This window comes from Perca flavescens, chromosome 8 (genome assembly GCF_004354835.1).
Source record: "Perca flavescens isolate YP-PL-M2 chromosome 8, PFLA_1.0, whole genome shotgun sequence".
NCBI lineage: Eukaryota > Metazoa > Chordata > Actinopteri > Perciformes > Percidae > Perca > Perca flavescens.
Window position 1 is genome coordinate 21665620 of NC_041338.1, and position 27892 is coordinate 21693511.

Here is a 27892-nt window from a genome sequence, read left to right on the forward strand (position 1 = left end):
AAATTATTATTGATTGTTGTTCTTATTATTATTTAGGGGGGCTTAGGAACATTTTAGGGTAGTTTCAGCACCCATAAAATAGGCCTAACAACGTCCCTGTGATTCTCGGGTAGTTAAAGTGATGTTTTTTCATTATCAATCATGTGATACAGTTTGAACAATAAAATATGAAAATTACGCGGACAAGTGACGAATCCAGTTTGAGGATTATTTAAAGTTACTGTAATTAATTTAACTTCCTTCTTTACTTGCAACTCTTATTCTGATTTTACAGTATGAAATAAAGGAACTGTACTGACTGTTTCTCTACCTCTGGTATTTTAATCCAGTGACAAATACAAGAATTATGTACAAAATGAAGTGATATCAAATTTTTACCAAGTTTATTCTTTTGATTGCCTTTTTTTAAACAGTGTGTCCCATAATATTTATAAACCCTTGAATGTTTTGTCTACATCTTCATTTAATTATTTATATTAGAACAACATAGTCTTATATATTCCTTATGTGTCCTTATTCCTGTGTGTCTGTGCCGTTTACACTGCAAAATATCATGCTGCATAGATCAGTCTCATACGCATTAATGACAGAATCTCACTGTTATTCACAATAACTTCATGCAGGATTATTGACAGTTTCTCTTGTCAGAATGTCTGAATTGTAATCATAAACAGCAACATTATTTATATTAATACCGACTGCTGATCTGCAGTTACCAACCAGCATGAGACTACTTCTGACATAGAGCATGTTTTATTATTTATTTTACTTGTAAACAGCGATATGAAAAAAACTGGCTAATATATATACATATATATATATATATATGCCTAACAATATAATATATATGTATATATAGGCCATCGCTGTTTACAAGTAAAATAAATAATAAAACATGCTCTATGTCAGAAGTAGTCTCATGCTGGTTGTATGTATATATATATATATATATATATATATATATATATATATATATATATATATATATATATATATGTATATATAGATATGCAATAGCTAAGATCTACTTATTTAAGTCATTCAGTAAACAGCTGCAATATTGACAATGAGCATAAACATTAACCACACTGCTCGTACAAATATCTATGTTACATGCATGCATTGTGCTTACATGCTCCCTCACACACACACACACACACACACACACACACACACACACACACACACAAAAAACTGTACATCGATTCATATGTTCCTCTTTTCATACGACAACAAAATTTAATGAGACCATGAAAGCAACATAATTACATAAGAAAACACTGATATACATACACATTGGGTGATATAAAATAAATATACAATTAAATATGTATACAACCATTCCTTATGTTCTACTGCAGGTCATAATTAACAATAGATTGATTGAAGAAGCTGCTGCAGTGAGTTAGCAAAAGCGTTTGAGTGGGTTGTGACGGCAGGTTCAGTCTTTGCTGCCAGAGTCGATCCTCTCCTGCCGCCGCTTCATGATCTCCTGCAGTTCTGAGTCTCCGTCGGTCTTCTGTAAAGCAAACACAAGAAGATTGCGCTTTTTCAAACATTTTGTCCAAGGATTCCCCTATTACAAAGCGTAGAATACAAAGAGACAAATGCTATGAGCAGGAAAAGAAGCCACCTTGGACCTTTCAACAACTGCACTGTTTAGACATAAAGTTGCAAAAGCAATGGCAACAGACTTTCAGTAAACAATCCTGTCAGCTGTCGTGGAAATAAGCATAATTAATACAAATGTACTCCAAAAACGTTGCATGTTTTGTGTTAATATATAATTAGCTCATGAATGAATAGGTTAATACGTCTCTACATGGATTATAGATTGATATAAAATTAATGAAAATAAAACAACAACTAAAAAAACAATAATAAGGAAGAGTTGGCAGAAACTTGTCACCTTAAAGGTGAGGAGAAAACCAGGAGGGAGAGAAGACGAGAAGCATCATCAAAACTAAATATTTTTTTATACATATGGGAAAGACTCTGAACTCTATCCAGGCCAAAATAATCTTTGACTGAGAGATCCAAAATGTTTCTCTTTGTGGCACTTTTATTGTCCCCTTCATATTTCTCTAAACCACTCTGCTGAGTCGGGAGTCATTGCATGAATGCTGTACTTATGCTTTTTATGTTTGCTTTTGACCCTCTCCACATAAAACAGCCTCATAGACAAAGTCAATTGTACATTTGATGAATAATATCACAGGCAATGACTTATTTTACAGTTTAAGATCTGAGTTTAAAACATTAGTCTCATAGATAGGTGTGTCACTAAATTTATATTTACATCATTGTAGTGTAAGGACATTCATTTGCTGTAGAGCCAGACTGGCCAGGCCGATATTAGCCATTTTCCAAACTATCGGTATCGGCATTTATAATTGCCGATAAATGGATATTTACAAAATAAAATAAAATCGGACAAAACACCATGTTATGAGTGTTGGCGTTGTATAGTTTGTCCACCAGAGGGCGCTCTACAACGTCCCTGTTGGCAACACTCGTGTTTAACCCTTTAAGTTTCATATCTTAAGTTTGTATTTTTATAAATTTTATTTATCAGAACTTTAAGATATTTTGATGTTCCTCTGTCCTGTTGTGACAATAAAACAAACAAATTTATTTTTAAAATGCATTATCATATTATTTTAGTGAGGACTCATAAATAACTACAAATAACTAATGGTAGGGAAATCTGTTTATGTTTTGTTACGCGTTTCTGGATTTTTCTTTTAAATATATATTGCCCGATATATCGGATTTTTAAATCACCAAATATTTGTATTGATGTTGGCCTTAAAAATCTTTTATCGGTCGGGCTCTAATCTACTGTATATTGTAATGTGGCACTTCGACATAATTGTGTTTTGTGTATTTATTTATCCTGCATAACTGCTTGTTATTATGTTATTATCCTTGTGGGGAGTTGTTAAATTGTCTGACAATCCTGCCTAGTTAGTTCTGACCTGATTACAGCGCGTACACACCCACTTTTGCACTGCACCTGTATTTATTATAATAGAGGATGACTGTAATAGTCTGATAGCTGACACCAGCTTTTATATATGTGTATTGACTTGTCTTAACATGCCCAGATAAGACTGAAAACTGAGATAGGTGGGTATTATTCATTTGTGGGTTTTGTACTTTTATGTCTATTTTTAATGTTTGTCGTAACAGGTTTGTGAGCAGTTTACATGCATGCTTAAACAAGTGTGTGACTTACCTCCAGCTGTTCTTTCTGCACGGTGATCTGAGAGTAGACACGACTGCCTTCTTCTTTGCACACCTTCTTCAGTTCATCTTTGTTGAGGGAAAACAGTTGGGCTCCAGTCAGGATCCCCAAACATTCAACAGTCCTGCAGACAATTAATTTACTTATTATTAGATACAGTATAAATGTACTGTATTTATTAATTTGTACACAGTGTCCAGTAGTGAGTAAACCATCCAAAAAGACAACCTTTGTGGCAGTTTGACATGCAATAGAAGGATAAGCACAGATGTAATCAATAACCTTAATCACAACCGGACTCCTCTGGGTTGTGTCTGTTCTAGCATCCTGGTATTGTGCATGCTGGCTTGCTGGGACATTTACAGTTTTTTCCGATTGCTAAACGACAGTGGGCACAACTGGAGTCACATGTGCAAAACTCAAACTACAGTCTGCACTACCAACAGTCACCTGAGCTAAACAGTTCACATCACCTGCAAAACAGGCTCAGTGCAGCCAAACACTATGCACAAGCCTCACTGAGATAACACACACTGTCACTCAGAAAACACTGATAGTAAAAACACTAGCGTCAAACACCAATACAGAAATTACAAACTTTTTCATCTTTACAGTTTGAACAATTTGAGTGACTTGACACTACTCAATAGTTTATTTAAGGACAAAATATAGATTGTATAGCATACCAATTTTTACATAAGGTAAAAAAGAAGGAATGAAAATCAGCAGTTTTCTTCAATAATTTTTAACTTTATGGAATTACTGGGGGAAAAAAACTAAAGGTACATACCTAACAGTACCAAAGAATAGTGTGACTAATCCTGCCTCGCTCTAGCATCATGTGGCAGGTTTTCTTCATCACATTGGATGTCTGCATCATCTCTAAATAAAAATGAATATGGTGTTTCTATTGCTTTCACCGCCATTACTTTCTGATAAACAGTAAGAACACAGTTTTACTATTGTAAAGATAGTGTTTTTCACTTTTTTTATAGCTGTGTACATAACCTCAGACATCTTACCTGGACATGTTGGTATCTTTGCTCTTTCACCTGTTTCTCTCAAACGGTACAGTGTATAATTGTTTCATTCTTATTTGGTGTTTGTACAAAAAAAGGCTTTCTGAGCTTTCTCTGTATAAATACCATATATGTTCACTAACTAGTCTAAAATAAGACACCTACTTAGGCTTTCAGCTAAAATTGCATTCAGCAGTGTTTGATAGGCACCAGACTGAAATCTATTCTGTTTTGAATGTGTGGTTAACAGTTTTGACAGCAGTGTGTTAGCATTTGAACAAAGTGCTGTAAATCTACAGTGTTGTGCACGTTGTGGTTAAAGTCATGGGACAAGTGTGTAGAGTTTTGAAAACTGTGTTCAAGCAATGAAAAACGAACTAGAGTTTGGTCCACATGAACTGCTGCTATACAGACTGTAGTTAGCGTTTTGCACATGTGACTCAAGTTGTGCCCACTGTCGTTTAGCAATCGAAAAAAACTGTAATGTTACTGAGCTATCATTAGTGTTATTAATTAGACCTGTTCTTCCCAAATCATCCTGAGGGGGGCATCAATGTCAAATTTTATTGCAATACATCCAATATTTGTTTAGACATTTTTTGTCGAAATCACAAATGTCAACCTTATGATGGCTCAAGAGGAAAAGTCGGGGCCATCAAAGTCAGTAGGATTCACCTGCCAGAAACCAGGAATGTCTGTACAATATACTAAAGTCTATTACTGACAGTACGTTAATGGTGAATAAATACAATGCAGCTTGTAATACTTTCTAACATGTCAGTCAGAACTTGAAGTTGTGGGACGGTACTTTGATTTTCTGGATTGATGAGCATTGTGGGTGACTTACGTTTTGGAGAATTTTTTTGCTTTGAGCCATGTGGTCACTTGCTCTGGGTTTGAGTCAAAGTTGAGTGGTACTTGGCTGGATGGTCGCTCCACACGGAACTTTGGTGGCTTTTTGTTAGCAGTGATCATAGTTAATAGCTCATTGTTGACCTGATCCATCACTGCAGCACAGAAACAGGACGGCAGCAGACGTCAGAACAAGAGCAACTATTACATATCTGATTCCTAGATCTTTTTTGTGTTCACTCACTTTTTTCTTTTTTTGGTCTACCGTTGTTAAAGCTCTCTCCATGGCTCAGAGAACCAGGAGGTGAAGTCCTGTAGCCCTTCTGCACACACATGCACAAACAACAACTATTATTACAAAAACAGGTTTGTCTTTTATCTGGTGGTTGATACATTTTTGCCCAGGAGCCAAAAGAGAAAATATGTGTGTGGAAATATTTTACACCAGGAAGAGAAGCTGCATGCAGCACCTGCAGCAGGGCGTAGGTGAACCTGTGTGCAGCATGAATATGAGCATAGGAATGTAGGCTTTTGGTGAGGGTGGAAACATTGCTGCAAAATGTGTCGGGTCACAACAAGTGATTAGTGTTTGTACACAAAGCTGCACTGACCTAGGACCAGTGTTCAGATGATACGACTGCAAACATTCCTAGCTTTTATCTGTGATGTTCAATGAATTATCCTGTGAACTTTAAAAAATAAAATGATCATTTTGTACAATACTACACATTGTTTGTCATGTATCTAGGCTTTGTATTCATTCGATTACTTTTTTTTTTTCCTCTGGAAAATCTTACAAACTCATTCACTTTGTAGCAAATGTGTTATCTGTTTGTGTCCTACTCATCTTTTGTACTTTTAATCCTAGCTGCAAAATAAATGTATCCACAAGCAGTGATAAAGAAACCTTGACCCCTCTCATTACCTTATACTTTAGTAACTGATTGCCTACATTTACCAGAAATTATTGTGACACCTCTTGACAACACGCCTCAGGTTGTGCAGCTGAGATAAGGATAATGACAGTAGGCGAAGTAAGTGAAAGTGACACCGACACATGGTACAAAAAGCTGGAAAAAACATGTCATGTGACTGCATTGCATTCTGGTCTACTGAAGCAGACAAACTCAAAACTTAATACTGCAGCTAAACATAGTTAATGTTTTATGTTAAGCTGCTGGAAACATTGCCTGTGGGAATGCTAAAAATACACCACAGTCACAAAATAGCCTCAGAAATGTCAAGTGTGAGTTTTTCACAATGCTATCAGAAAAAAAGGTGTTTAACTGAATAATTTCCTTTTAAGAGCTCATACATACACTGCCAAAGTTTTTGGGTGTTTATCAAAGAATGTAATGTTAATGCACTGCATGTATAGTACAGCAGATCACCTGGTTGAAGACGGCTTCTGGCTCCTCGATCTTTACAACATCCAGGATGTTAAACGGGACGTAGCCGGCCTGACCGCTGCGATTCCGCAGTTTCCACCACTGATTGTCATCCTCTATCACCTGCAAGCAGCAGGCACAAACATATTTAGCAAAGTTGAGATGTTTAACTTCACAGAAGGTCAATTTACATTTCCCTAGCCTTGGGTTTGCATCATCCCTGCCGTATGCTACAATGTACATCTGCCTTTGGTTTAAATTCAAAATTGCATGTCAATCTTCACATCAAAGGCAACATAATTTGACCTAGTTTTTACCTCGAGGATTTCGTCCTGCAGCACTGACAGCTCGTTGACATTCTGTGCTACAAAGTGGTAGCGAATTTTGGCATATTTACGGGTGGGGGCCATCCCATTGTGAGACCTGTTAAGACACATGGCATCCTCTCATAACAGTTTGACATGTTTTTTGTGAGTATAAGAGACAGCAAAGTGTAAAGTGTGTGAGGAACTTCATTACTTACCCATTTGACGAGTTTGAGGAATGAGTTCCATAATACTAAAAAAGCATACAGATTGTTACATTTTCAGGATTGGGACCTGCAATGGTCGGCACATTCACAGGCTAACAAACTAAATCCTTACGTCTTCAATTGAGTGTTTTCTGTAATCGGGGCTGATGGGAGACCCCGGTGGCCCAGTGGGTCTCTCTGTTTCCCATGGGGCTGTCCTGAAGAACTCCGCCGGCGGCTCCCAGCCGTTCCGAAACTTTGGGTGATAAGGAGGAGCACACTGATCCCTGGGCCACTCCGCTCTGCAGGAGGAAGAGGAGGGACAAGATGGTCAAAAGGTGACCTTTAAGCTGCACATGTGTACAGACACAGCCAGCATGAATAATGCACCCATGTCTAAGTGTCCTTGGACAAGTTACTGAACCCCTGATTGCTCCCGATGGTCAGGACAGCACCTTGCATGGCAGCTCAGACTGTGTGTGTGAATGAGAGGCAAATTGTAAAGTGCTTCGGATTAAAGTGTTCTATAAATGCAGTCATTTATGTACCTGGGTTTGGTCCATCCATCCCCCAGCAGCTCAAAGATGGTCATCTCTTTGGGGCTGAGGTGTCCCCGCAGGAAGTCGACAGTGTCTTTGGAAAGGTGAGGAGAGATTACTGAACGCACCAGTTCAGGACTCCCACAGCTCTGCAGCACCTGTGGACGTAATCACAAGTTTACTGATCGACTGCTTCTTTTTTTAAATACCTTGGTTCAAAAAATATTTAAAATGTTTTTCTACAAAACCTTTTTTTCATTCATGAAAGTATGCCAAAAGTCTAAATGTATTGGTGTTAATGTTGTCTAAACACAAGCAGCAGCTCAAGAACTTTGCCTAAACTATATCAAACAAGGTGAATCAAGACTGTGGAGGCTCATGCACAGCTTCAATATCTTTTGGACAGGTGCGTAGGAGGAAATGCCCATAGGTGACAAAAAAAGAAAATTCCCGCACACTATTTACTTGCAATATACTTGTATTTAGAAATACAACTTGTCAGTTGATGTTACACTGAGAGCTACCGTTAGCCTGATAATATTATTATTTTGGATATTATTTTGACTTTAGCTGTATTGTTCGGTGTTTGTATATATTCTGATATGGTTGCTGTCCATTCTATATAGTGAAATGTCCATTTGTTCATGGTGTGAAGTGCCTTCTAATAGGCTAAGTGCACACTGGCTGTGGAACTGGCAGTTCATGGTCACTAATCGGCCTCACTGTAGGAGGCATTGTCTATATCTGTTTGGAATGCCATTTTCATTCTCTGTTTTACCTGATGAAGATCTAATGACCGAAACGTATTTCTTAATTATTGTTTATTGCAAGTAAATAGGACAGTGTAAAGATCTGGCCAAACATTCAGGGGCCAGTTTTGATACTTAAAAGTTTTCCATACTCAATGCTTGGGACACATTTTGGCCAATCCTCCAAAAATATTGAGGTTTGATATCCAGCCCTAGTATTTACTGAAGAAATTTAAGTAAACAATACATTTTTGCTGTTCTATCTTAAGGTGCTTTGTTGCTTTCAGAAGGCATAGTGTCGGCCACACTTGGAATATTACTGCTCCGGCTTTATCTTGACCTTATCAAGCAAATCCAACATGTCCAGGGGTTATTGCACGACATTAACTGGCAGAGCCTAATCACAGCTCTGTGTTTCTATCCAGCAGTATCGAAGGTGTGGCTGAACACTGTAGCTTGGCAAACCGACATTGTGTAAGTGTGGCTGCACCTTAGAGCACCTAGAGTCAGAGCTGAAAGCCATGTCGCTCCAGTCAGGTGACATTTTAGCAGAGTAGCAGTGGGTGTGGTGCCAGAAAAAATAAAAACAATAAGAGGAATGTCTGACGGCGACAATGCAAACTCTAAACTGCTTTGATTCTGTGCATATCTGACATTTTTGTCAGATATGCCTCAGTCGACATTGAGGGTATCCAATGACATGGAGAACTTATTTGGCATGAATTTATACAGTTGACATTCAGAAAAATCAGCATGTGTTCAGGATGATCATCTATATAAACCTATTTGACATCAGACACACACAGAACAGATTTTTAGCTCTTACCAGCTCCAGAGGGCCGAAGAGGAAATGAACCAGCTCAGACGCACTTGGATTCTGTATGTGCTTCTTCAGTTTGGCCTGCAGGGGGCGCCATGAAAGATACACCGTGAGAAGGTAATGAAGACATGACAACTGATGAATGTGATGAAGGAGGAGAGGTTAGGAGCTGTGATATCTCACCAAGAGGTTGAGGGCCAGCTTCAGTTTCTGCAGGCTATCGATGAACTCTGCTTCAGAGGGGGGCTTGGCCCGCAGAGTCAGCATGCCCTCTGTAAACAACCAGAGCAACAATGACCACACACAGACTCCAGAGTTACCAGCTCTCCATACAGACATACTACAGGCAGGATGCAGGTTTCACTTTCTGGCCATGGTTCAAAGAAATTTAGTTTTTTTCCAGTGAAAAAAAGGTTAAGAGTACAATAATGGTTAGTTAATAAACAGCTTTGACCAGAGAGTAAAAGCCCATAAAGAATGTGCTACATCAGGGTTTCTCAACTTGTGACCCAAAAGGTCCCAAAATTCTCACAACCCCACAGAGCAGAGTCATATTACATACATTTGACTGTAGTGTCCTTTTAAATTGTATTTTCAGGGGTATGGAAGTTCCAAATTACATAAAGGTTATGATATATCATACCTTCGTACAGCGAAGGGTTTGTATAGCTTTTTAAGAGTAAAATTTAAGTATTTTTAAGCATTTTTAAGGTACCTAAACCAAACATTTCCAGGCTTTTGAAGAATGTATCATTACATCTAAATTATTACTATAAATGCAATTGCGAAAAATAAAGTTTACCGAATTCCTTTACCCACAGCAATCAATGTTAATTTTACCAGCTGTTATTTGATTTTATGTTTAGGTTGGTATGAGACGCCAGAAAACAAGAAGCATATATGATGACGAGATTGTTTAATTTCAAATATTAAAAGATTTTTGGTTCACATAAGTGATTGTGTAGATGAAACAGATTATCAGATTATGTTGAAAATCCATCATATTCCTAACCTTGAAAACATAAAATTAACGTAATTTTCCAAACGTTTAAGACTTTGTATGAACCCTGTATACAAGATATATTTTTAAAACATAGCAATCAATACACCAGTCTTACCAACCTTTTGATCAGCATATGACCCTACATGTAGGATTCTGACCCAAAAGTTGAGAAACTGATTCGCTAGATAGAGATTACATCATTTTCAGCACATCTGTCTGTGTAGTCAAGGACAACACATATATGCATTACTTATTACCAAATGATGTGTGGAAAAGTGACACGTTCTATATGCGTCTGCACCTGACCACACTGCAGAAGGAATGAGGGGTGTTGATGTAAACACAGCATCACACCACCAGTGTTGGGTGGTAAAACATTATTCAGCCACATTTTACAGTAATATTATTACTTTTCACTAGGGGAACCAGCTGCTATTACACTTTCAGTCCATAAATAAGATGACACTTTTGCTTTCAAATCCAGCAAAGCTTCAAATAGTTTTGATTCATCTAATATGCCTCTCATGTCAGTCTTCATTCAACATTTAAATGAATTTTGCTTCCTTTTGGTATTGCCAATATTTTGACTTTGTCAGGCAATAACATAACAATAACATTCTAATTCAGACAGAAGCACACTTATAATAATACATTAAAATCACCAACATGCCAGAAATACACCAGATCAGCACTCACAGGGAGTGATTAAGAAGTAATAATATTATCTCAGTTATGATAACTGAGTAATGTATCACATACTTAACAGAACCCTGAACTGGCCACTGCTACCACACATGCATCACTGGATGACAGTCCCAGGCCAGAGGACACAAAAAGACATAAGTATGGCGATGTGAGCAATATGAACATATTGTCACTGCATTCGTGCCACCACATCAGAAGAAAGGGAGACAGACCTGCTGGTCCTTTCTTCTTATTCTTCTTACTCTTGTTGCGCTGGTTGAGCTGAGAAAATGCCTCTGCTGCCTTTTGCAGCCGCGCCACAAAGATCTCTATGTCATCCAAGGCACAATTGAGGATTTGCTGAGGGAGACAAATCCTGGGGTTTAGCATGAAGAATATATATATAGCATTAGGAGACTGTGTAATGTGATGACAGGTGTTATAGTGTGGATAAAATTACTCACTACATCCTTCTCAATGCGCTGGGCCAGCTTTTCATGTGACTCAGTGTCATTTTGTCCGGAGGCTCGTGGATCTAATGCAAAAAACGTAAAAATGTAAATGCAACTATTGAATCAAATGTGAGCTTTGCATGTGACAAGGGCTTTCTTTTGAGTGCATGAGCAGTATGTGTATTCTCACCCTGTGTGTTCGTGGCTGCTACACGTCCCTTTGCAGCAGGTGAGGGGCCCTTAGAGGCCGAGGGAGGGAGAATGGTTTCTCTGTGACGCTTCATTTTCTCCTGATTCACCCTGGAGGAAGCAGAGGAGGCATCAAGACCTTCAGCACCCTAACATCAAGTTAGCTAACTTCTAATCAGAGGTCAGTGTCGCTTCCTTCAATGTGTATTTGATTGCAAGAATATGTGTGTGTGTGTGTGTGTGTGTGTGTGTGTGTGTGTGTGTGTGTGTGTGTGTGTGTGTGTGTGTGTGTGTGTGTGTGTGTGTAGCAGAATTGTTCTCACTTCAGAGTCTGAAGCCTCATTTTCTTTCCATGCTTGTTGTCTCCAATGGCACTGTCTATATCTGCATGAATCATCCCAGCCTAAAGATAGCAAGGAGAAACACACAAAATCAAACTAAATATATACACCATGTATATGTGCAGTTTTAAGGCTGACAGCAGTTTCACTGGCAGCCATAGTAAAAGATACAGGGCCTAGATCATAATGCAATATTGCCATGTCAATGTCAAATTGAATGCTTAAAGCTTATTTCTCATTGCAAACTGACAATAATATCTAATTCATGATGGGTTCAAAATTTTCTAAACAGGTCAAAGTGATCAATTAAATACAATATTTAGGAATGCTATTGGCATGCATGGTGAGAATTGTATTTCCTGTTTCTGATATGCTGTCGTCTGGATTTCAAATCTACAACCAAAGGCAATGGAGTTACCTTTACAGACATTAGAGAGGTCAGCAGTGTGAACCTACAAACCTACATTGACATTATGTTTTTTTAGTGCGTAGTTTGTCCATTTGTTTGTTTATAATGACTTGTGATGCAAACTGTGATGCTCATTCTACAAAAGTGCGAAATAAATTAACCGACTTACTATATGTACATATTTACATACAGCTAAAAGGTGATGACATTAAATACATCAGTGTATTGCATAACATTTTAGCTTTTCTCCAAAAACATATTTAGAATTTTGAAGATGCTTTCTTATTCTTTCTTCACATTACATCACAGAAGCGTCAGAGTTTCAATAGATAAGAAACTCCACTTTCTTTTATATTCTTTTAAAGAAGACAAAAGTATATTTATGATAATCCAAAAGTTGTTATATTCACCCAGGTCAGTGTTTATGAGCCCAATATGATGATCAACAGCTTCCGTCAACCAAGTATTTCTTTTAACTTTTTACATTTCTGATCTGCTGCTACACTATGACCCAGCCAGACCTCTCAGGTCATCTGGGACAGGACTGCTTGTTGTCCCCAGAGTCAGATCTAAACAGGGGGAAGCAGCATTCAGTTTTTATGCTCCACATATCTGGAACAAACTCCCAGAAAACTGCAGGTCCGCTACAACTCTCAGTTGTTTTAAACCAAGGCTGAAGACCTATCTTTTTGATGTTGCCTTTCTTTAAATAACTGTTCAGTTGTTATACTGAAGTTACATTGTTGAAACTGTATGAAAATCTATATAAACATATAAAGAGAAATTCCTATTTTATATGTTTAACTGTTTTAACTGCTGTTTAATGTTTAATTTCTTATACTGCACTGTAACTTTTATTCTCGTATTTTATCTGTTTTTAATTTTTTTTTTTTATCTGTTTGTAAAGCACCTTGAATTGCCCTGTTGCTGAAATGTGCTATATAAATAAAGCTGCCTTGCCTTGCCTTAACTTACTAGAAGTGATTCTGAACTATAAAGAGGTATTGTCTTTGCAGTGAGTTATAATATTACATCATTTCAGGGATAGATCCTTCCTTGAGCAAATATCTCTGAACGAGGCTGTAAAAAATGTAAAAGGATACACACAAGCACACTGCCACCAACGGCACTGAAATCTGACCTGGCGCTCCAACAAAAGCAGCTTGGATTTACAAATGACATAAAACACAAAGCAAGCCAATCACGCACGGACGATAAAAGATGCAAACTGGGCCAAGCCTGCAACATTCAAACTGAGACTCACATCCACCTCGTCACAGTGGAAGAAGTGTATGTCGGGTTTGTGTTGCTCCTTGTCCTGACACACCAGCAGCAGCACGGAGGGATAACGTGTCTGATTCAGGACCGACTGACTCATGTGGATCGTGGGAAGAGGGAAGTTCTCCAACTCTTCCTGCAGAAGCACAACAGATGAATAGTTAGAGGGGAAGAGGTGGAGAGAAAGAGCAAGATACTATCTGAGTAGGCAAATTGCTCAGTAAGATAAAACAGTAGGCCTACTACAAATAGTCTTCTAAAAGTGACGCGAGATGAGAACATGAATACCACTCATATCTGCACAGCAAATATGAAGCTGCCACATGCAGCTGGTTAACTTATCTAACACAAAGACTGGAAACAGCTAGCCTGACTCTGTCCAACAGTAACAAATGCTCCAAACACCTAAAACTCAAAAATAATTAACACTAATTATATATTGTTTGTTTGATTCTCATGAAAGCTGAAGTGTCAAAATGAAAATGTGTTGTTTTACGTGGAGTTTTGTGTGATTTTGTTATCTTCAGACAAAGTCACACCAGCTGTTTGCTTCTAGTTTTTATGCTAAGCTTAACTTACCCTCTGCTAGCTCAAGATTCATATTGAACATGAGAGTGGTATCAGTCTCATCTAACTTTCAGCAAAAAAGCAAATTTCCCAAAATGTCAAACTATTCCTTTCAAAGGCTGTTCAATGTGTGATGGACACAATCAGAATCACATTAGGACGAATCTAAAACAATTGTTTATTATTTCATTGCACTGTACGACATTTAATTAAAACCTAAAAAGGCACCTGAGAGACAGACAGAAAAAAAGAATGGTCAATATCGATGCACAGAAGACCAATATGTTCTAACTTTTAGCTCCAAAAACACTGAATCCAACAATTCCCATGATGAATCTTCATAGCATCTTTAATCAGACTCACTGCCTAGTTAAATGCTCACGTCTTTCAAACTTCATGCCCCCACTCTCTAAGGTTTTCTGCATTTGTTGTACAGTTTGTGATGCTGTTAATCACAAACGCAAATCAGTGACTGTAAATGTGACACTTATTGCATGTTAACATAATCCGATGATGTGCATGATGTGTGGAAAGATGTCGAGCAGTACCTGTGTATCACAGTCCAGCAGCCTGACCGCCTTGTCGGTGACCTGCAGGAGCATCTCCTGGGTCCAGATTTTGTCTTTTGAATCCAGAAGGGCCAGTTTCCGGATGGCATCGTCCACTGTCGTGATGGACTCTGTCTTGTCCATAACGAATGTGGAGAGATGCTGAGGAGAAAACAGTGAGTTTGTAAATGACGGATACAATTTTTGGCTGTGAGGGGGCTACGTATATCCTGGTGTGAACTGAAAGCAATGGCTGTTTGGAAGGTAGGAAAGGTATGCTTTGGAAAGTTAAAGGACATAATTTGAAAATACACATTATTTCTAGTTAACTGGCTCTGTTAAAGTAATACTTTGCCATTTTGGGAAATGTACTTGTCTGCTTTCTTGCAAAGAGTTAGATATGAACAATGATACCAAGCCAGTTAGCTTAGCTTAGCATAATGACTGGAAATTGGGGGAAACAGCTAGCTTGGCTCTGTCCAAAGCTTCTCAGCTCTCAGCAAGAAAGCAAATATATATATATATATATATATATAATATAAATAATGATATTTCCAAAAACAGTTTCTTAAACTGTTATTGTTAACTGTATATTTTACATTACATATCATTTTAGGAATGTTTTCTTACAGTTAATTCACAATGCTCTAGTTACTTAGCTGTGTAATTTACTTGTTTAATCTAATATCAAAACTGCGATATTACTACTTCCACGGCTCTCTCTGCATGCAGCTGCTGTCAGCGTGGCAGTTATCTGTGATTACCTGCCCATGTGTGATAATGGGGAGGCACTTAGAGAAATCCTATCTGAAAGGACACAGGACATAGTTCAACACCATCCCTGACCTAAAGCACATCTCTGACTCAATCTTCCCAATACCAGCTCCTAAATGCTGTAATCCTGATTGCTTTATTATTAAAGAGTCCTGTAAATGACACGCAATCAAGAGATTGTGTCAGCATTTATCTCTTGTATCTCTCTATTTGTTATATTGTCTTTTATATCATTTTTATTGCCATATTTCTATTCTATATTTATGTTTTGACTGTTGCAGTACTTTGCTCCATGTTTATTGTTTTTTTCCATTTTCATATGTTTATTGTATGCATCAAACACTCCAAGGCAAATTCCATGCAAGTGAAAACTTAATTTAGGAATAAATCTTATTCTGATTCTGATTTTTGTATTTTGGGCAGTTTACAGTAAAGGAGACAGGAAACGTTGAGGAATGAGGAATGAGAGAGGAATGACTTGGAACAAATGTCCTCAGACAGATTTAATCTGGAGACGCAATGTACATGGGGTTTAAAACTACTGGGTTACCAGAATTAGAGCTGGGTTTCCAATCTGAGTTGCTAAATTTTATACCTTTTTTTTAGTTAATTTTATGTTTTCTCCGATGTCTTTATTTATCATCCCAGTCGCAAGGCAGGTGAACAGGTACCAAATGCACTAGCAACAATAATAATAATAATAATAATAATAATAATAATAATAATAATACAGTACATTATATGAAAAAGTGAATAAAACATTTAAATAATACAGAATGATGATACACAGTGCAAGGTTTAGTAAACCGCAAATGTCCAGGATCACTTATAGTCAGATTTATTTTATTTTTTTTACTTTAATGAGTACTAAAATTATTTTAAACTTTTATAATAACGTTATAACACCATTGAATAAATATGTAGTGGTTGAGTTTCAAATCTTTTGCCAAGTTCTGTATTTCTAAAACATTTTTTTAAATACAGGAATGGTCAAAATGATAACACACAACTTAATTTTTTTTTAGAGCAACACAAACAGAGCAGATCTTACCTCAACATGATACTGTGACGTCTCATGCATGATATAATTGGAGTTGGAGTATTTTTTCCTCTGTTCTGTTGATAAAAAAACAAAGATAGTAGAAGTGAAAAACTGACAATCCACCAAGTCCTGCCCTTGATCTTACTGTATATACAACTATGTAAACAGCCTGCAGTGACACTGACCTAAACTCCACATGTTGCACGTTTCCAACCTTTCAGCAGAGTGAACAGATGAAACGAAACACTAGTGTGCTGGCTAAAAAGACCAGCAGAGCAATAAGGAAGTGACAAGAAAACATACCGTTTGTTTTTATGGTTCAACTGTGGACTTCACAGTCAACAATACTGTTAGATATTCACATAAATATTGTATGGATAATAAGGTGATAGTTTTAGACACGACAGCATCATTCACAGTATAATTTACAATAGTGCCGCAAAAACCACAGCGGCTTGTGATATTACATCTTTTAACACAATTGTGTGTCCAAAACTGTCCTGCCAGAAGGCAAGTAAAATAAAAACACCTATCTGAGAAGTTAATTATTAAATCTCATATCAAAGAGTTGTGATACTTGAGTTCTTCAATCTTTATAGTATGTTGGCCAGGTTGACATCTTGCTTTATCAGGGGCACCAATTAGAATCACAGATTTACTGTAGGGTCAAAGATCAGTGATCAACTTCTCGACAGCACCATGATCACTTCCTCATCAGTGGCACAGTATTGTAAATTGTCATGCATAACTTTCTAGTTGGTAAAAATGCTATGAAGTTGAAATGCTTTAATTTTTTTAGAACAAACCTGTTGAGTAAAGCAGGTGAGAGTACTGTAAATAGCGACATGTGGTATGTAAATTATTTTTTTGTCAGTGCTACCAGTGAGATTAAAATGTCACGTCACCACGCAAATCCACACAATAAAGATCCACTCCAGACATGTTTTAAGACATGACATACTCTGCTCTAAATAACAATTTGTGTCTGGTCACAAACACCAATTAAATAAACTATTTACACACTCTAAAAGCAAATCTACTCTTTCTCCCTCATTTAAACATCTTGAATAATATATACAACATTTATACATCATCACCTATTAAGATGATATGGCGAATCTGTTTGCAAACAGTTTCTTATTTACACATCTGGCAGTTACAGAGCAACATTATCATTCATTTGGAGTTGTGTTTCCGTCCACCTGACGAATGTCCAATATTCACTCTCTTTTAGCTCTGTTTTTGGTCTCTACCAACTCGTGAGGTAAATATTTGGCTCTTTAGCTTCTAAATGCTTCACTGTCTTCCCCAGCTAGTCTCTAACTGTGTATGTATGCTGTTTGGAGCTGAAGAGATAATGCACAGTGTTTTATAGAGCTTTTTCACTAAAAACAGCTGCCTGCTGCAGCCGAAAACGCTATGAGAGCGGTGAGAGTTAAACAATGAGATGAAACTCACTTAAAGATCTGTAAAGCTAAGGGGCGCAACAGATTAAGGTGATAATTCTTTGTAGGTTCATCACTATAAGTGACCTCTTTAACAATGTAACATTGTTTTCACAGTCATTTGATGCACTGATATACACATTATTGATTAAAGCTGCTTTAAAGTTTGAGGTAGATTGAAAAAAGCATCAAATGAACTGAAAAAGCAATACAAGATATCAAAAATCAGATTTAGTCAATGAAGTTCAAATGTGGTGACCTGTTCAAAGTTTGAATGTCATTTGTAAACCCTGGAGCTCACTAAATTGTTTTTCAAGACATCATTGTTCACAGCACTGTATGTACTGTTGGCTGGGACCATTGTCTTTATACAGGCCAATGTTAAATGAATGAGCCAGTGTGCTCATTGACCTCTTTACCAGGTGAATAGCCTGCAGGTAACAATTACGGTTAAATGAGAGTATGTTCCTATCGACTCCACTGCCAGATCTCATATCAGGTCTCTTTCTGTCCCCAACCCAAATAGAGTCAACATTTTGATGCAATGGTTTTCTCTCCATGCAGACGTTCAGCCACTTTTTGCTTTATGTGCTTCATGGTGACTATGACACAAAAGCTCTGCTGTTTGTATAACACTTAAAATGTGTGCCAAGCCCCTTAAGTACATTCCAATATTTTATATCCATTTATTGATGATTCACTGTGACGTAAACATGCTTGATAGAGCTTAGACTCTTCCAAGTTCTCAGCACCTCTTTAACCATGCAACCGCTGTCCCTGTCCAAATAATGCAAGGATGTTTTTGCCATTTTGTCTCAGCTGATTTCTTCCTGGTTGGCTCCCCACCGGTGAAACACAAGCATCAGGTGTCGTACTGAAAGTCGAGCTCGTCCCATGTCTTATTAATGGCCTGACATTTATGTCAATCAATTCACAGCGCTGCAACAGCTTGCAATAAGAGCCACTTAGCAGGCAGATGGGCAGATCCTCAGAGCTCTCCAGAGTCAATGACCAGTGATAAACATGGCTGCTTGGCAGACTATCAAACCAATACATGGCCCAGAACAATCCGATTTAACATGACTGAACCCAAAACCAAGACAGTACATTTGTATGATGCAATGTCATAAAATTGTATTATATTATTAAAATCCTGTATCGCAACATCTAAAGGCTGAATGACAATTCAAACAATAAGCAATATGGAAGTGTGCTGCTGTGTCCAAAAAATATTTGTCCAAATGTCACTAGAGTATTACATCAACACACCTCACAACCTGATACTGTACACCATAGAGTTGTCCTGTCAAAGTAATGTAAAACTAATACAGATTTACATCGCATATTGTTTATAGAGAGTAAAAGGCCAAACACGTACCATTATTTCTTTTTAAATACAGCCACTGATAACTCTGCTTTAACAAGATTAATATAAATGACACTAGAAGTAGTGGATCTATCACAGACATTCAGCTGACTTTCATACATACGCAGACATGAAAGAAAAACAGCGGTAAAGGACGAGATCGACGTTTGAATTTCCACCTGTTAATTCAGTCTTTCAGCCCAAACACATTTTACCTGACAAAGACATGCCACAGAGTGAGAAACTCAAGAAAGCTGCCAGATGGTCTGAAGTCCAGGGAGGATGACTCTGATGTGGCATCTCTCTGCTTTACCCCAAAGCTGCTGATAACGGATCAGGTGGGAGGACCTGTGCATCATTTGCATCAGTGGTGTGCTGCTCTGCACAGTGTGAATGACGGGGAGTTTTGCATATGGGAGATTGAGCTGGGACTTTTGCTGTCGTTCCTCTACATGTTTATTCACCAGTAGACTTATATCTATCCAAATATCTCTCACTGTTATGGATGGTGCACAGTATTGTGGAGGACAGGCATGCTGCTGTCATACTGCAGTGAGAAGGTAGTGGTGACCATCTGCCACACGAGATGACACTAGCCAATGAAAAACAGCACAGCCTTGTCACACATACAGTGGGATATTTCACAGAGCTCACAGGAGTTGATGCGTCCTGTGGATATTTGGATGACTTATGGCACAAAATTATTTCACAGACAACGAGGTGCACAGTCAGATGCTTTGGGAACATCTTGCACCCCTACAATACCCTCATCTGTCATTGAAGGCCAGACCATTCTATATTTGGAACAGTGAATCCATGCATGACAGCAGGTTGTCCTGACAAACCATAGTTTAGGTTTCTATCTTGACCTATGATATGCTGCACAATGTCCCCCTATGTCCACAGTGTGGAGGAGATGCTGGCAGGAGCCAGTGAGCTAATGTCTGAGGGACGCGCAGGGAGGACCAGAGGTGAGTCCACCTCTTACTTTCCACTTTTCAATGCGTCTTTCATTCACTTGCAAAACATGGGTTTACCCACCCTGTTCCAACCGCACATTAAAAACAGGCACACCCTGCACTCCCTCTTACTGTAACATAGCACATTTCAGTGTCCAACACACACACACACACACACACACACACACACCCCTAGCACCCACACGCCCAAGTTGCAACAGCTAAAATAAAATGTAGTGTCATGCCATACTGAGTTTCACCACAGTCAGTATATGGATCCTGACAATGTAGATGTAAATGGAGTCCTACAATACCACAAACATATCCTTCAATTCAAAGTATGCACAAAAAATTGAAAGTCTGACAACATTAGACATTAATATACATGTGCACACAACGTGACTACAAAAGTGCAGACAAACCAAAAGCCTGATGCATTTGACAACAAATCTCAGCATGCTGTGCAGGCCTGGCACAGAGCTGGAAACTCATGTCCCCTTCAGGAGCCCTGCCTCCCTCCCATGTCCCTCAGCAGCCTGAGCACGACAGGGCCCCTCAGCAGGACCTTGGCCCCCTCTTATCACTGTGTGTGTGTTCTGGGGAGAGGACTGTGATAGTCCTGTGAGGCTGCATCAATGTGCTGCAGAGTCAGGGTGCACGATTTCCTGACAGTCATTTGCATAGCAAATTGAATATTGTTGTGATTTGAATCAATTACAGGGCTGATCCACACAGCTTGACTATTGACAGTTTGGAAAGGTATCAAAGGATATATCTAACACAAATGCATTTAAAAATGAGTCTCAAATATACTATAGCTTTATTTAAAATACAATAAAAACAGATGGGCAAATATTACTCCAACAGAAGTAAAACATTTATTTGTCGGGGACTATTTTCAGATGCGGATTAATAAACATTCAGTGCACTAGAGATTATTTACAGCAGTAGGACGGTGTCTGCGGGATTGACTCGAAATAAACTACAGTGCCCATGTTCATTGTAATGAAGTAAAATGTCAGTGGTCAAGCTCCTAAGTTATAAACTGTAAACAGTCTGTAGTGACTCATGCCACATAAATAAGAGCAGGTGTAATTACAGGTAAAGGGCATGTAAAGGCAAAGTCTTTAAAATAGGCCGACATTAAAATGAATAGGCTTTCTGCAGTCACTTACCGTATAGGGCCTTGGCACTGATTTTGCTGTCCGATCTGGCCACTCCACTGCAATAACAAGAAGAGGAGACAGGGTTACGCTGCATGCTCTTCATCTTCTCCCCGGCACCTGTGGATGTCAGTGTCTCAAACCCTCTGAAACTCCCACACTGTCACTTCTCATGAACGCAAGCCCACAAAATAGAAGGGATATACGGCGAGCAGTCAGCCAGCACTGGATGAGATTAGCCTGAGATTCTGAACATATGGACCAGCCAGGGAGAGAGAGGGAGAGTGGAAAAGGGAGAGAGGGGGGAGGGAAAGAGGAGGTGTGTGGGACATTGGTAGAGGCTAGAGTCAGCAACCCAGGCAAAGCAAACAATTCTCAATAGTGACGCTCTGTGCCCGAAGTCCCTGACCCACACCACCTTCTGCATACTGGGTTAGTGAGTCTCTCACGCCTGCGTGACAGTAACTCAGCATAACACACAGAAAGGTAAATATGTGAGGGGAAGCAGGAATGTGTGTGACACTCACTTGGCTTGCCTCGACTGAGGTCCCAGGACACTCATGATTTAAGGCATCCACCTGAAGAAAGAAACAGAGAAAGAAAGAGAGTGGGTGTTAATAAAAGACTAAGAGAGAGGGAGGTGGCTGGTGGCAGAGGGCAAACATTTTCCACCAAAACAAACATGCATTATTTACCCTTTTAAATGCCTGTTGCATCATTTTTATTTTTACCTCATTAAAGTAGTAGGTATGCAAAGTTAAGGCATACTATACCAACAGCCTGTTCTTCCCCAGGGGAGAGCCAGGTGCTGGGCCTGTACTGCTGGTAGTCAGGGGACTGATCTGGGACAATGGCAAACAGCAGGCTGATATGCACTGTGTAATTAGATCCACTATGTTGATCACTATAGCTACATAGTTGCAATTAATTTATTTGGTTGTTTTACACTCAGCCACGCTAACTATTTGATAATTACCATGGTGTGCTACATCTAAATCCCGTTAACGGGAGCAGGAAATGAGAGTCTGAAACTCTTGCACACCTTTCCCTCTGGGCCTGGAGACTCTGACTTGTCTGTCAAGGCATGTACTGACAAGGTTATGTCAAATATATCAGGTTTACAGTTCACTCTATAGCTAAACACCCACTGTAGCTAACAGTAGTCTCGCTTTGCCAGACACTCCTCCAAAGCACGCTGAAGGAGAGTCTGGCTACTCCACATAGCATTCGGGGATGGGAGGATAACATGCTCTGGTTTAATGGCATTTCTTTAAACCAATCAGAATTGTCATGGGCGGTGCTAAACTCCGCACAGAGCCGCAGCAAAATAGTTGTGTGAGAGAAAACTTAGACTGGACAGATAGCTGTCTCAATTTACCCTGCAGAGATCTGAGGAGCAGTCAACCATTGTCCTCATAAATCCACTGAATTTAAAATTCCAACACAAAGAAAGCAGAAGGAAGCGGAGCAATACCAGAAGTGTAACACAAAGGATATAGACTAGCCTTACTGTGGACCCTAAGGAGCTGTTACACAACGAGGAGTGCTCTGCTTGGTTTACTTTACAATAATTTATACTCAGTCAAACGTAGGAAGGCTTTTTGCACACCTCTTTTGTCAGGCAGGTGCGTTGGATATGACCAAAAGTCAAAATCAGAATATACCCGATGAAGGTCTAAGACCGAAACGTTTGCGAAATGGTCAGTGTACGGGATTTTTTCTAAGCTCACAATAATTTATACTGAAATAAATATAACCACTGATAAGTGTTCTTACATTAATGGCTAAAGTAAATTGTATTTACCACTGGAGATAATAATCACCTTTTAACGTTTGTGACTTTTAGACTCCAAGAAGCCATGTATCCCTTTAGACAACCCATTCAGTTTGTATGATTAATTGGTGGCGAGAGGTTTGGATCCTGTGTCACCAGCAAGTATTTTAAGTGTTTTGTGAGAATCCAACCTGTAAGATACTGACCTTGTGTCAGTTTGTGACACCGGCCGTGCTTACCACAATTAGCTGTACATATTTCTGTATAATTTTCTAACCTGTTACCAGTTGTACATGACAGTGTTATGAGACAGCCATTTCCTCATGACATGCCTTACCTCCTTTCTGAAGTATAGTAGAACTGTTTTTGCATAACTAGCAGCGGTAAACTACATGAGGTAAATACTGTGTATGACAGTTTACAGGCGCGGCCACTCAAGCTTATCTCGCAGATCATAAACATAATCGCCCTCAACAGAGATTCTAATCTGCTCATATCTGCTGAAGTAAAGTGAGGCCAAATCACAACAACAGCTCTAAGATATTAACCAAAGTCACTGTATTCCTGCAGACAATGTATGATTTTATTCAGATACACACATGTAGCTCCATTGCGACCAGTTTAAAGGATTCATCTACAACAAAAGCTTACTGAGAAATGCAAATGAGCAAAGAAAACTAATCCTATTTACTTTAGTAAGCCTGCACAAAAGGTAGACTTCCTCTTTGTGTCCTTATCTCTCTGGTCATCATCCCTCTGCACTATTGTTCCCAGCTCTGGCCTGCCGCCAGGTTTCAGGAGGGAGGTGAAGCTGGAGCAGGACAGGCTGGGTGTCATGTGTTGTCAACCTCATGGCAAGAGGCCCTCGGCACACCTCTCCTGCACTCAGCCTAAGGTGCTTATTGTTCAGTACTGACAACCCTTTATTCAGTTGTGATTGCACAGTATTATAACAATAATTGCACAAAAATGAGTGTGCAGGACGTTTATCTTAAAGGCTTACTCGTAAAGGCAAGTATGTCTAATTCAATTCTGCCCTTCACAAAATTATAATATATTTTGATTTCATTTAATTGGAATGTGGTTAGACAAGTGTTTTCATATTAACAAATCATTTGAGAGCGTAAGAGTAACAATGCTTACTTCAGAGTTCTCGTTCAGTCCTGTGGTCTGTGTTGTTTATGTTTTCACATATGAAATCAAATTTTGGATTGAAACTCATCTCATCAACTCATCATTTTATCATCTAACATGCTGACAGTTTCAAAAACACACACATAGAAACAGACCGTGAATACCAGGCTTAGGTTACTACAATATAATTGGCTAATACAAACATGTTACCCCAGGCTAAATGGGTAAACCCAGATCTATTACCCCAAAGCAGGGGTTACATAAGTTTAAGGACCACATGAGTAAAGGCCTGTTCTAAAAATGAAAATTGAATATTGATATTATCGGTTACCCAAAGTCATTGTTGAAATTATTGTGAGAAATCAAACATGACCAGTGTCTTGTTTTAATCATTGTTTATATAACTAAAGGCAAACTGGGAAATTTGTTAATCAAATCAAACTGGTACCCTTCTGGAAATACCCATAAAGTAGCTCTCAGTTTCAAAAAGGTTGGTGACCCCTGCTCCAAATGTTTGTGGGACTGTAATTTAAAGACTTCAAATAGTGATATTTCAAATAGTGTATGTTAAGCTGCCTCTCCATCCCAAAGTATTTATCCTGGGGTTGTACCCATCTGACCCTAACTTAAAAAAGAGATAAAAGTACTTATGTGTTTACTGCAAGCCAAACGATTTCTTTTGCTTGGAAAGATGTGAATAGGCCTAGTATTGGGCGGTGGCTTAGAGAAATGTCTTCTTGCCTAACAATGGAAAGAATAACATATATGGTTAAGGATAGACAAGATACTTTCAAACAGGTTTGGGGACCATTCTTGGACTTTATTGAACAAAATGATGTGGGTGATATTCTGGCAAATGAGGGGAATTCTGATTAATCTAGTATTTTTCATGTGGAAAAGAGATGTTTATATTGGCTTGTGACACTGTTTGATTGGTTAGATGCTCCAGATATATCCTACAAGAAAGGATCAGACCAAGGTGAAAGGTCATTTTGTCTGTATTTACTCTTTATCATTTGTTTTTATTTCATTTATGTAAGTTTTTTATACACTCAATAAACACATTGTTTAAACACACACACACACACACACACACACACACACACACACACACACACACACATAAACAGGTGACATGTCATAGTTGGTAATTTACTGCAACTTTCGACCTTCAAGTTTAGAAACTCTGACAAAACCAAAGCAGCATTATAACGTGCATCTTTCTTACTGGACATGGGATTCTGCAGTAAGAGTTTATGCTCCGAGGATGTCATGAGCTAATTTCATGTGCCAATTGTAAACAAAAACAAAACAACTGATTTTTAGAAGCTTAAGTCTGAAACACATGTAATGCTACAAAATGATAACTCTGTTAGTGAAAAGCAGCACAACTAGACATTTAACACAGTAACAACTACAAAAAAGATGAGCCTACACTGATATGAGCAATCTGGACTTTGCTCCATGCTCTTGAGTAAGCATTTTGTAAGAAATAACAGTTGATTTTATGTATTTCAAGCCATGGAGCCATGGAATGTTAAGGGTTTATTTAGTGTATACAGGTCTCTGAATCAGGGCACAGAGAACCAGCACAAGACTAAATCAGGTCATATTTCACAGATTCTATCCCTATCCATTCACGTAACATTCATATAACCTTTCTAACACACAGAGAACAAATAATCATGTTCCAGGACAAAAAAATGGGTTTTCTCATTTGGTTGTTAATGTGTAGTCATGATGAGGTTATTCCTAAACTTGTTGAACCCAAATGAAAGCACATTTCTCTCACCACAGAGCTAAATGCTGCAATTAAGGCTGAGGGTGACATCAGATTTTTTTAAAGATTATTTTTTGGGGCATTTTAGGCCTTTAATGACAAGACAGCTGAAAAAGTGAAAGGGGAGAAAGAGGGGGAATGACATGCAGCAAAGGGCCACAGATCGGAGTCAAACCTGGTCCCACTGCGTCGAGGAGTAAACCTCTATATATGGACGCCCGCTCTACCAACTGAGATATCCAGGCGCCGAGGGTGACATCAGATTTAAATGTATGGTAGCATGTAGTTGTCTGCTCTCTTGCAGCAAGCAGAACCAATACCAAACAGGACATTGTGCTGCATGAGAGTGTGTTGAGAGTATGTGTTGAGAGATGCTTATTTTCTGTGATTTGTGTTGTTCTGCGGAACGGACAAAGTCCAAAACAAATTTCCCTTCGGGGACAATAAAGTATATCTTATATCTTATACAGTATGTGTATTACTTCATAGATGAATCCAAGGGCATAACTTTGGGTTCAACATTGGGGGTGTTGATATCTCCACTTTTGAATAATTGAAATTTTGAGCATATCAAACACTTAATTTCCTGCATTGTGGTGAATTTTTCTGCAACAATTTGTGCCTTTTCTGCATCAAGTTAGGGTGAAAATGTCTTTATTTATGTAAAGGAAATTATAATAGGTATTTGGGGTGGGTACAGTTTAGGTGTATCAATATCATGTCAAACCTGCAGCCTCGATCACAAAACATTAATAAAGTGCTGACAATTAGTATATACACACTTCCTAATATCACAATAAATCATTAATAATACATCATCTCTATAAACAACCAATCTCAACTTTTAAACCAACATGAAGTCATAAAAAAGAGATTGGACAAATATAATTATGAAGTTGAACAGTAATTAGTCAACCTCACCTGCTGAGGAAGATCATTGAAAACTCCAGAACAGTCACTGAGTGGACTTTTTTTGTGGTGAGATTTATCAAGTGGGAGCCATGTTTATAAGAAAGAAAGAAAGAAAGAAGTAGTCTATCTTAGGAACTCACAGTGGTGGTGTTTTCAAGACGGGATGCTCAAGGTGAGAAACTTGGGCGAGACAACGTCTGAAGCATCAGCCTGACATCACAGCCCGATCAGGACAGAAACTCTGCAGGAAATTGTCGATATTTGTAACCGCTTGTTTTAAGGTAGAACCGTTAAAATCCCAGCCTGTAAACTACACAGTTGCCGTCCAACACAGAGCGCAGACGTTTGTTGCCGGTTCCCCGCAGTAACACAGTCGCTGAGGAGACAAGGCGGGTGCAGGTGAGTGATATGTGACTCTACAGGTAACTCAAGCTGAGAGGGGAGGAGCTCCACGGACACTTTACTGGTGGGTGGGCCGCTCGGTCACTGTGAGCTTTTCTCACTCAAATTGCATGCTGGTGATACTACTCACTCATCTGTTTTATTAACCTGCAATACATAAAACAACCCACACTGAGCAGCTTCTTATTTGTGAATTTTTCTGGTGTCTAATTACCGTATGGTATCTAATGTACTGTAAATCTTAGTAAAAAGTGAAGCAGTGGTTCCAAACCTTATGGTTTGTGGGCTTAAAATCAAGCTACTATATCTACTTGTCCCATCACAAGATATGGCCTAAGTGTGGACTACAACCAAAGTGTGATTTTTCCTCTTCAGATAGTTTGATTTAAAGGATTTCTAATCGTTTTAGTATTTCACAAGAATACAAAAGCAAAAATTACAGAAGAGTAAGAATAAAAACATTACTTTGTAACAAATTACTTTTTTCATTCTTTAATCATCTCTTGATTTATCTTGGGACGCTTTGTGGATCCCAACCCCAAGGT

The 27892-nt window shown here is 38.6% G+C and overlaps 1 protein-coding gene across 1 annotated transcript; it reads right to left on the minus strand.

Annotated features, from left to right (window-relative positions):
* Positions 1-1304: 1304 nt before the first annotated feature.
* On the minus strand, positions 1305-27332 carry eps8l2 (EPS8 signaling adaptor L2). Its single transcript, XM_028586168.1, has 21 exons — positions 27086-27332; positions 21873-21923; positions 21358-21404; positions 16422-16486; positions 14597-14758; positions 13468-13617; positions 11777-11856; positions 11455-11564; positions 11277-11347; positions 11046-11172; positions 9309-9397; positions 9132-9206; positions 7566-7714; positions 7151-7319; positions 7030-7064; positions 6824-6929; positions 6510-6629; positions 5363-5441; positions 5114-5273; positions 3239-3371; positions 1305-1519 (listed from the first exon to the last, which is right to left on the minus strand). The coding sequence occupies exons 2-21, from the start codon at positions 21905-21907 to the stop codon at positions 1442-1444; spliced, it is 2040 nt and encodes a 679-aa protein (XP_028441969.1). The 5' UTR covers positions 21908-21923; positions 27086-27332; the 3' UTR covers positions 1305-1441.
* Positions 27333-27892: the final 560 nt, after the last annotated feature.

Bases quoted from the DNA above. Each gene is read 5' to 3' on its own strand.
- eps8l2 (XM_028586168.1), bottom strand. From the start codon at position 21,907: ATGAGTGTCCTGGGACCTCAGTCGAGGCAAGCCAA. The intron at 11,565-11,776 runs GTGAGAACAATT...TGCTTCCTCCAG, and splicing joins ATGAGGCTTCAGACTCTGAA to GGTGAATCAGGAGAAAATGA. The intron at 9,207-9,308 runs GTGAGATATCAC...CGCCCCCTGCAG, and splicing joins AGCTGGCCCTCAACCTCTTG to GCCAAACTGAAGAAGCACAT.